Genomic DNA, 11,307 nt, shown 5'->3' on the forward strand with positions numbered 1-11,307 from the left:
ACTATAAAATAGTGTACAAAACGTTCTGTACAAGCATATGGATATTTTTCCACAAATGAAAATAGGTTGGGTCAAAGTTTTGACTTTCACTACAGTAAAAGTATTATAAATCATAACGTCAGCAAGTAATGAACATATTGTCATCCGATGGGTGAATAAAATCGAGGTCAGCAGAGAATCTGTGGCATATAAATAGAGGCAGCACAAAATATTTTTATAAATGATTACACAGCTCCGTGAGGATTTTCTGCAATTTGGCTCTAATTTATTCCCGATATACAAGCCTTGGATAAAGATGCAATTACCTCCCCAAGTAGCATTGCCAAAGTGGCTTATTTTGAGAAGCCAGTTCAGAATCCTTTGCTCCAAACATTTTTGCTAGAAGCTTTACCACCTGCAGTCTTTCTTCATTGTCATTACTCTACAGAATCAAGAAACAAGACAGGAAATCAGGCTCTTCATACAGGACATAATGTTTATATCAAGAGACAGGTAGTCTGGTAGTGAACAGATGGAATAACAGAAATGCAGCAAAACTGAAGAAATCACACCAACAAGTATCACATTTAGAGATTATTTTTTTTTGGAATGGAAATCATTTAGTGTTTGAGTACAAAAACCCTTTTATAGTACACACACTGTAAAATCATTTTTATTGAGGGACAAAGGGTTCAGAGACATTTAGGTTACTCTGCCACCTACAAAAGGATTTGGACACTGGCAAAAAAAAGCCAGTCTGACAACCCCTCCCACTCCCAGTATGCCTGTTTTCTGACAAAGCATTGTCAAGGACAAGACCATAAAACACAGAGGGGTGGGACCTGTGTCCCTCAATGAGCTCCAAAAAAGGATTTTATAGCGAGTAATAAAAATCCTCTTTTCTATTCCATTCCTTGAGGGACACGGGATTCGAAACTCAGAAAAAAAAGTCCAACTGAGGGGTGGGCAAAACAACTAAGAAAACACAAACAAGCCAAACTGAAAAACGGCCTGTAGTTTAAAGCACCACTTGAAGGACCTTACATCCAAAGATGACATTAGAAGAAGCCTGAACATCCACCAAGAGTTTGAGACCGTGTGAAATCAGGGTGTCCCAGCTCGGACGCAGACAGGATCCATCCCGTCAGCATGCGATTATGGACACCTGCACGGACGTGCAGGTCAGGTGAGCGTACGTCCGCATACTCCCATAGAGAAGGACAGGCTGCTGCGTACTAATCACACGCAGCACCTGTTCTTCCCGGGAGCTGCCCGATACAGCCGTGCACACAGCAGGGATCTGTATGGGCCGGCTCTTAGCAGTGTGAATGAGGCCCTAGCCTTATTGGTAAAAAGCATTAGAGGGTTTCAGTTGTGCTGGGGAGCTTGAGTACGGTGTATACATATGTTTGGACTACAATAAAGTTTGGAGATTTTTATGAAGACCTTTGGAGTGTGGCCATGTTTGGATTGTGATCAGACATTGTTTCACTGCCAAGGAGAACAAATTAGCTCTAATACAAGTTAAAACGTTGAGCATTTATGAACCACTGCTGGAAGAAGGAGAGGTTCCAAAGGCCGAAGGTGACCAGGTCATTGTAAGCCGGAGGTGACCAGGTCACCGTAGGCAGCAGCAAGGACCAACTGATGAGTAGTGGTAAGAAGGGGTTATCTCACACTGAATTACAGGAAAAGAGCAGTGTGTGTGTGCGCAAGCGCACCCCACCTAGTGATGCAGCACTCGATTCCTCAGCATTTTAACCCTTTCACAGTAGGCCAACGGAACAAACTTATGTAATCTTGAAAATGCTCTGTGGCTAACAAAGTACACACAGGTCTGGAAAGTGCAACCAGCAGAGCCCAGTTCCCAAAGGCCACATTCCAGCCAGACCCCGCAATCAAGTCCAGCAGAGTCCGGGTACAGCCTCCAAAGCTATTGCCAAGGATGTGCTAATCCAGATAGCCGCATTTAGAGACAAGCTTAAGCAGCATGGAGATGTCTTGATCGAAGAAAAAATGAAGCATGAACAAAAAGAAAAATAAAATAGTTAAACTTTTCTCAGTACAGAGAAGAAATCCATCCTCCAATTGAAGAAGAAAAAAAGGAGGGGGGGATAGAAGTGGGGGACTTATGCCAGTATGGTCACTCTTTTTGGTATACAAGTGTCCAAATCCTCCTGTAGGCCGAACTAGAACCCAAATATGAAAGGTCTTTGAATTCTGTCCCTCAATGAATGGAAAAAAAAAAATATTGTGCATTAGAAAAGCTTGCCTTTGATCATTTGCGCAAGAAACACTAGGACATGTGCGTTGCTATGCTGCCATTCATTTTGCACGATGCACCTGTGTTGCAGTGCATGTACCTTAGTAAAACAATGACCACTGAGTACTGTCACAAATAAATGTGAATAAATACAGTTGCAGTCACTAAAACAGATAGATACATACCTTGAGCTTGAATTCCAGCTGAGGTAAAACAGAAAGGAGCAAGTGGCTATCAATATTGTACAGCTCCAAAATCAGATCAAACACATGTTCCGACAAGTCGCTGATGGAGGTTTTACCAAGCATGAGCACTTGATTAAAAAACTGGAAGAAAATAATAAAAAATGGTTTCCTAGGTTTCAATAAATGTTAAAAAAGGAACACTTTTTTTTTTTTACTTTTAACTTAACCCTTGCTATTTGTTAAATATACTGTTAATATGCATATCTGAAAAACCTAAAATTCTTAAAGCATATAATGTGCACAAGTGCCATGGGTTGCCCCCACCACATAGCCACAATGCAACCAACTGCAGGACAGCTTTACATTATGAACATACATACATACATACATACATACATACATACATAATCTTCTTGATCACAAGCAACCTGCCATCTATAGACATCTTAGGAGAACAATTTTGTTCCTTCCCAACCTAATCAGTCAAGCCTTCCTTCTACATTGAAAGGAACTGATCTTTGATAAAACTCTGCAGGCCGTGGCCCCTTCAGATTTCTTTGTCAGATTTGTCTACATGGATAGTTTCACTACTGAAGAGCAAGTAAAATATAGCAAAGAAGGCCTGACAAATGATGACGAGGAAGCTGGATATCAATCTCCCAAGGTGCACACAGGATGCACCTAGAAACAACTGGACTGCATAGCTGATTGTTACCAAGAATCATAAGGAATCTTCTTTTTTACCTTCACAGTGTAAGAATTTTCGGCGCTATATACTGGGAGGGCAATTTATCAAAACTGGAGCAGACAAAATCTGGAGCAGCTGTGCATGGCAACCAATCAGCTTCTCTCTTTCATTTTCAAACCCCAACTGAAAAAGAAGCGAGAAGCTGGTTGGTTGCCATGCACAGCTGCTCCAGATTCCGTCTGCTCCACTTTTAATAAATTTCCCCCCTGGATATTTTAGGGCTACCCAATGGATTATTTAGGTTTACTTTTAGAGGTGAACATCATACCAGTATATGTTCCTATATATATTTAAATATGTCAAGCAAGTATGTTGTATATGTTGCTAGTAGATTACAATACACTTAATTTGCATATTATTTGGTGTCCCCTTACAGTATGAAAGCCAAAAGTGATTTTGACTATTCAGGGTGATAGCGTGCAACTAAAATATTGACAAATGTCTGGCTAGTTCAGGTGCAATCTATTCTGAGGGTCATATGGATATCTTTTTAACTTACATTTGTTATGTATGGTTCGATTGCTTGAGCAGTTCTCTTCAACAGGGCTTTGGCCAGGTCATAAGCCTGTTTGTTAAGATTCTAGAAGATAAACCAGAGAATAAATGAACACAAAACAAATAATGATAATGAGATCTTCCCACTACCAATATAAAATTTTGATTAAGGAAATTACACCACCACACAAAGAAAAAATATAGGGAATCAAAGAACATTACTAGCAATATAACAAATATTCATAACAAAACAGTTATTACCAATACAGGAATGAACCCTTATTTTCATCTATACTCTGTCATATAAAGACTACATTCTACTAAACATTCTAACACTCAAGCAGGGCCCTGTTGTAGATCAATGATTCTTATATGGAATTGCCAAATATAATCAACTTAATTATCATAATTTATATTATTCACTCGGCATGTTTATAACAAAAACTTCAGTATTTTGAACTAGTTGTCAAGTGCCACTAATGCACATTCATTTCTGGGTTTCGCGTTTGTTCTTTTGTAGAGTGAAAGCCAACTCGGCTTCACTACTAAATCTGCGCCAACTCCATGTCAGGACAACAATACCAGACTTATTTAAGAAATGTGTTGTATTAAATCAAGCATGGAAAGTTTTTACCAAGTATCAATGTGAACAATATGAGAGCGTGATCCATATACTTCCATAACAGCAATCTAAGGCAAGGTTATCCTTTAGTTGTATGTATTTTCCTTGATGTAGATATAGGCCAAAAGCTCTAAAAGACACATCCATACAAACCTATCCATAGGTTTCTATGGGGCAACTCTTATTAGGAGGTTCAGAAGATTACCCCGGCATTATGTTGATGTACATAGTAAATAATTACATTTCTCTAAATGTTGCTTAATAGTTCTACAAATCTCCACAATCACAGAAAGTAGCAAATAAATTATTCAAAGAATACAAATGTAATGGAGGCACAGTATAAATATAAAATCCTTAGCTGCTGCAGCTATAAATAGGATACTTTATTATGTGCTCTACCAACTATGGTTTGCTCAGCCGTGTAGACTAAGGGCCTGTTCACATGAGTTTCAGGTCCTGATCAGGTCCGGATCAGGAGACGCGGTGCTATGTGTTTTGCTGCGTTTTTGCTGCGTTCCAGTAAAAAACAAAAATGTTTTGTTTTTTTTTGCTGGAGTGGGGCTGTCAGTATGTTAGCTGCATTGCAGTGCGTTTTCGGACCGTTTCCTGACCGTACAAAATGTGACATGCAGTATTTTTCTGTCGTAACCTGAACGGACTGTGCACGTGAGAACTGTAGCCCATAAAACACATAGGGATACGCTTACCAGTCCTTACATGTGGTGGCTGCATCAGTTTTCTTTTTCAAGCTTTATTATTCCGTGGCGATCATGCCAGTAGCATACTTCCTGTGCTAGGTTGACAATGCTCACTCACTCTACTGCATGTATGGAGCAGCAGAAGAGCACAAGACTACATATCACCTTCCCCTCTTTTCAATAACATTGGGGGGAGGAGTTCTGTAGCTCTCAGGGGTAGCAAGGAACCATAAACAATGCTAACTGATGAGTGCAGCACAGGAATTGAACAGCTCATTAGATGTCTGGTAAGTTCAAACAGGTTTTTTTTTTACATTTCTATTTTGAGCGCTTAATATGAAAACTAAAAAGGTTCATTGAAAGGGTTTACATAACCTTTAAAACACAAGGCTTATGCTGAATCATCTGAAATCAAGCCTTGGCTAGAAAACGATGGGCTAAACACTGACTGCATCCTATCAGATGCAGTCACTGTTTGGCACAGGCACTGTATTCATTGCGGGTGCCATGGATGCCAAATAGCTGGCAGCAGAGAGACAATTTATTTTCTCTCGTTCAGTCTGTGGGCAGAATAAGAGAAAACATACAGAGTATGGCATGCTTAAATCAAGCAGCAGTAGTCATCTCCATTCAGTTGCAATGGTTTAATAAAGTAGTAAAGGCTGGAAAGAAATCTAAGTCTACAACATCTGGCTGGGTGTAAGCAAACACTATATTAATTTGCAATATCATATATTTAATTCAAAATAATAAAATCAATAAAACCATTATAGATCCACTTCAGATATGTGCTTATGAGCATTGGCTATACTGCCTGCACCCCTACTGGAAGGACTAACATTTTTGCACCTAGAGAAGTGCATGAACAATGATTCACATTGGTCTTCCCATTTACTTTTTTTCTTAGAAATCCGAATTAAACAAACCGATGGAAATACAATTTGTACAGGACAATTTTACCCAAAGATAAAGTAATCACAGCAGTGTCCTGTTTGAATGATTTTATGCTTACAAGAATTGGGATTTAGTTTAATACTGGTTTGAATATAGGTGAAAGTACAACGAACCCCATTCTATATTTGCTACTGAAGGTATACAACAGATATAGAGTACCTTCTAACAATGAAGTAGTAGTCAGTATATTCACGGTAAGAAACAATGTCAATAATTCGCTCTGGTAAAGACAAATTACTGATGGATCTCGGTTTCCAATCAATGGTATTAAGCAAAAGTTTGGAAACTGATTTTAAAATCAGTAAAAAGATGTTAACCGCAGCAAAATATAAAATGTAAGCATTATATTTCTCTAAAAAGTGTAACACAGTGAATGTTGGCTGAATATGACAAAACAGAAAAATAGAAAACAAAAAAACATGGCACAAAAAGTTTGGGTCCCCTGCCAGGAAACACTGCGCAACACCTCCGCTGGCAGAAACCCCAGACTCCAAATAATAATTGAAGCCAGCTTAAGGTCTTGGTGATGCAATGCTCCTTGGTGAACATCTCTAGAACTTGTTATGCATGAACATTACATGTGAAACTCAAATTCACAAAATGAAAGAAAATCTTCATCTTCTCTTTCTCAAAGTAGTTCATCGTTGATTTTTAAGGGAGCACATGAATCTCCGTCTTACTGAAATGTCCAGCTTCTTACCATTTCTTTTTGTTAACACATACAGAGGCAATAACCTCCATTTTACCCCTACCATCACAATATTTCATATGCCAGGGACACAACACAACTCCAAACGCCTAACAGATTGGTGATAACAGCTGAAACACATTTTTGTTACATGTTTCTTTCTCAGAGGGACTTTGTCTCTAAAATCAAAGTGGGAATAAAAGGTTTTTTTTTCTGTAAATAAATATTTATCTCTCATGTATCACTTGGCAGTACTGGACTACAAATGTAACAGCTACCATCGTCTCGCCATTTAGGCCTTGTTCACACCAAATGCAGACCAGATCCGGTCAGGTTTCTGCACACGCAGTGCAGTGGGTTGTGACGCGTTTTGGATGCGTTTAGGGCCGGTTTTGGTAAAAAAAAAATATATATATATTTTTTTTTAAAGTTTAACATGGGCTTTCAGGCACTTGCATGCGTTTTTGATGCGTTCCAGAGCAGGTAAAATAGAGCTTGCCGCAGTTTTTTCACCTGCTCTGGATCTGGTCTGGATCCGCACGCTGCGATGTGAACTGGAGGTCAAAATACCATAGGAATACATTGGACGCAGTTTTGATCCGGTCTGCACCTGCTCTTGTCTGGATCTGCTCCGCGCTTGGTGTGAACAAGACCTTAAAGAAACCAACGGCTGCTGGATTTAAATCCAACATTTTCAGAGACCAAGGATTTATATTTATATTTGCTGGCATGAATTAATACTGCCAATTTGCCCAGAAACATGTAGACCAGAGGTTCTCAACCTGTATAAACCTCAGGACCCACATTAGTCCTTGGTCATTAAGTCGTAATCCAAGTTGCATTGCAATGGAATGCACGACATTGCAGTACCGCACATTCGGGTGCAGGCTATTGGACTGTGGGCGAGAGGTGAGTTTTGGGTGTCATTCAAATGACTGACAATGCAACACACCTTCCATACCAGAACGCACCGTAGGTGTGATTGTGTGGTGCAGTGCATTAATCGCATGGGACTGTGTGATTAACTCACTGTACTAGTATGAACGGACCCTCAAAAACACTGACACACAACATACCCATTCTCAAAAAAATTATCTGTTTATTTTAAGATGCACTGGGTCTCCCTACTTTATGAGAACTGGAGTGGATCCTCAGCTCGGAGTCCAGTGTGGGCTGCTGTGCGGTGACGGAGCTCCATCCATATGTGCATTGTTTGTAGAGCTTCCTTGCACAGCCTGTATAGGTGCCAGGAGCCAAAAAGTGATGTCAGTCCAGTCCAAGCACCTCTACAGGGCACACAAGGGAGCTGTAAGCAATGTTAATATGGATGGAGCTCCCTTACGGCCATACTTCCAGCCCACCCTACCTCAAGCTGACACACAGGGCCGGGCAGCATATATTGAATGGCTCCTCAGGGCGAGAACTGACAGTGCTGCGCTAGGGGGAGGCCTGAGGAGTCTCTCGCGTAGAAAAGTGTAAGGCATGTGGCGATCCACTGAACATGGGGTCAGGGCCCACCAGTTGAGAACCAAGGATGTAGCTGAATTCAAATCAACCAGCTTTCAAATCACAAAAATGACAAAAAGATCAAAGTAACCTTCAACTACAGTTTCTAATGAAACCATGAAAAGTTCAAAATGATCCATTTGGTTGCTTTGGATATTAAATGCAGGCATTTCCTCAAAATAAATGTGTTCTATAACTAGGTCCAAGACATGATCTATTTATTGGTATGCCAAACAAATGATGGCCACGTATATTACATGCTTTACAGTAGACTCAAGTAAATACAATCATGAAAAAAGATAAAACATAGAAAGATAAAAATAAATGTCCGTGTAATTTGTCATGTGTTGCTCAACTGAGTTTGTGTGTACCTAATTCTAACACCTGTTAAGGACCAGGTGATTGTATGTCCCGATACTTAGTGATATTAAAGTCAAAAGGTTTTTAAGCCATTTCAAATGCTGAGGAAATAAATGTATAATGGATGCTGCTCCTTGAGGTTTAAAGGTTTTAGCTTAATGCAAAATCAGCTGGTCCCCTGAGCACCAGTCCCGATATCCTGTTTTAGGGTGGCTTCTTTCCGTTGCGGAGTCCTATGAAGCCACCCTTGTGTGTGCTAGTTATATTATTGTACAGGATTAATATAGCGCCAACAGTTTGCACAGCTCTTTAGGCTGTGTGTCTCTCCACAAACACACAGGCAAGCCATTCACTTCCCCTGCACCCTCTCTCCTTCTCCAAGCTAGTAGATTGACAGCTACTGTTGCTGTCCCTGGACAGGAAGTCCAGGGAAACGGAGCAGAGTTGGAGCAGTTTAGAAACATGACTATCATCATGGGCAAACATTTAAAGAAACACATTGCTGGGCATTGTATATTTGTTTAATCTGGATTCATAATTGAAAAAGTGAGAGTTTAATACCATATTAACACCATAGGGGTCAAAGAGGGTGTACTTTCTTTTTCACATGGACTGTATACTCCATAGTTCAATTATTTAAAAAAATAATGGACTATTTTAATACCTTCAGCTGCAAAAAAACTAAACAAAACCACCCCTACTGCTCAGATTAAACCATCTTATGTACCTTGTGTGCAGGAACCAAGTTTACCAGAACAGTATCTAGCAATTCCTGAGAAACTGTATCTCCTTCAGAAACGATTGAGCTCATCAGGTCCACCATATGCATGTGAACTTTTTGATTATGACCATTGCTAAAAGTAATGAAAAGGAAACAATGATTACTCCACTCAGTAAAGGAAATACAACAAAGATGAAACCAGGGAACCAGAACACTTAAGAAAATGAAACATGAATGCTAATAATTCACGAGGAAACACATCTTCCAATACAAAGCATTCATGTATTTGTTATTCAGCGCACTTTAGAAACTGCAGACATTGTTTACATAACTTCCAGCTAGCAGAAGCACCTCGAGGATCAGTCACTACATAGAAATTAGTAAAAAACAAATCCAAAGCGCTAAATTTGACCAACAGATGAATAGTACAAATGAGGTTGACTAGGAGTGCTGCTCCACTTCAGCTTGGGAAGCTGCAACACTGAGAAAAAAAGAAAAGAGAAGGGCGCCCACCCTAGTGTAGAGGGTTTTAATGATTCTGAGTACAAATACAGAGTAAAAACATACTCACAAAAGTGGATCAATAAAAGCATAAAGATGAGCCTATGCAACTGTAGAATGGCTGCACATATGCCTGTGTGTCAGCACGGGACTCCTGTGATGACGCGTTTCCGGGGCCACGCCCCCTCCGTCAGAACAGTTCTTTTCTTTTTTTCACTACACAGAAATTGTTTAACTTAAATCCATTAGTGGACCAGATCCACTGCTGACATGCTTGACTTGGCTCAAAGCAGGAGCTCCGACATGTGCTTCCCACAAAGCAATGAAATGCTTCAGGTGCTACCAGAGACACACCTCCTACCCACAGGGGGACCATGGAAGGATGCCAGCATTAGAATTTGGGAGTTGGGTAAATATTTTAGGTTTGTATGTGAAAAACAAACAACTATGTTGTTTCTAGATATTTGTTAAATACTAACAAGTGAGGAGTATTAGTTGCTCATTACTATTTTCGGCCTCATTCGCACGAGAAAAGGCCAGCACGTACAACTCCGTGCAGGGCCGTATCGGGCAGCTCCCAGGAAGGGCAGGTGCTGCGTGTGATTATGCCGCCCGTCCTTCTCTATGGGAGTACGCGGCCATACGCCGCCCTATGCTTACCCCAAGTGCAGGTCCTCACGGGTGCGGGTGTCCCGGCTCGGACACAGACAGGATCCATCCTGTCAGAGTATGAGTACTGACACCCGCACAGACGTGCAGGGCGGGTGAGCGTAGGGCAGCGCACTCCCATAGGGAAGGACAGGGGCTGCGTACTAATCAAACGCAGCACCTATCTTTCCCGGGAGCTGCCCGATACAGCCGTGCACGGAGCTGTACGCGCCGGCCTTTTCTCGTGTGAATGAGACCTAAAGGTTTCTTTGGGTCAGATAAGACCTGAAGAAGACTGTTTATATGTGTAAATTAGAGGTCGATCGGACATGAAGGCACCATTCAGTGATCCTGCACAAAGGGGAAAGAGGGAGAACACAACTTTGATCATAGGAGTTTTTCATATATATGTAAAATCATCTTACTCTCAAAGAAAATCAGTCATCTGCCCACCAAAAAAATAAAAAAAAAAACTGTTGGTGTCCTATTCCTATAACCAAACATTTTATCAGGCTGGCTGTTATATCTGTTTAATTGTATATTCAACCGTTTCCAAATATAAAAAGGCATAACAATAAATTGTAGACATATCTCGATCTATACATGCATACAGTCATTTTATTTGCATCTCCACAGCAACTGTTCTGATTCTTTGACTTACTTGATAACGGAAAACAGAGTCCTATACAGCTGTGTGAAAATGTCATTACTGTCCTCCAACTCAAAACATATATTGTAGGACTTGACCCAGGCAATATTCTGTACAACAAAAATAAAGAAAAATGCAAACAAGTAAGAAATGGATAGATTTGTGCCCATAAATATATAGTCCAATAATACCATAGAGCAGGGCTCAAAATGTCCACTCGCCTGCTCGCATTTGGCGAGTAAAAATAAAGTGAGGGCGAATGGAAATTTGGGTCTTCAAGTACCAGTCCG

The 11,307-nt window shown here is 40.4% G+C and overlaps 1 protein-coding gene across 2 annotated transcripts in view; it reads right to left on the minus strand.

The window, feature by feature from the left end:
* Positions 1 to 11,307, minus strand: part of PDS5B (PDS5 cohesin associated factor B) — an 86,773-nt gene that overhangs the window by 46,057 nt on the left and 29,409 nt on the right. For both annotated transcript variants that reach the window (XM_018554259.1, XM_018554267.1), the window contains exons 5-9: positions 11,030 to 11,127; positions 9,226 to 9,352; positions 3,675 to 3,755; positions 2,428 to 2,568; positions 306 to 421 (exon numbers count right to left, since the gene is read on the minus strand). In XM_018554259.1, the coding sequence (XP_018409761.1) occupies positions 306 to 421; positions 2,428 to 2,568; positions 3,675 to 3,755; positions 9,226 to 9,352; positions 11,030 to 11,127 (563 nt within the window). The remainder of the gene's footprint in view (positions 1 to 305; positions 422 to 2,427; positions 2,569 to 3,674; positions 3,756 to 9,225; positions 9,353 to 11,029; positions 11,128 to 11,307) is intronic.

This window comes from Nanorana parkeri, unplaced genomic scaffold (assembly GCF_000935625.1).
Source record: "Nanorana parkeri isolate BGI_ZX_2015 unplaced genomic scaffold, ASM93562v1 scaffold8, whole genome shotgun sequence".
NCBI classification, from domain to species: domain Eukaryota; kingdom Metazoa; phylum Chordata; class Amphibia; order Anura; family Dicroglossidae; genus Nanorana; species Nanorana parkeri.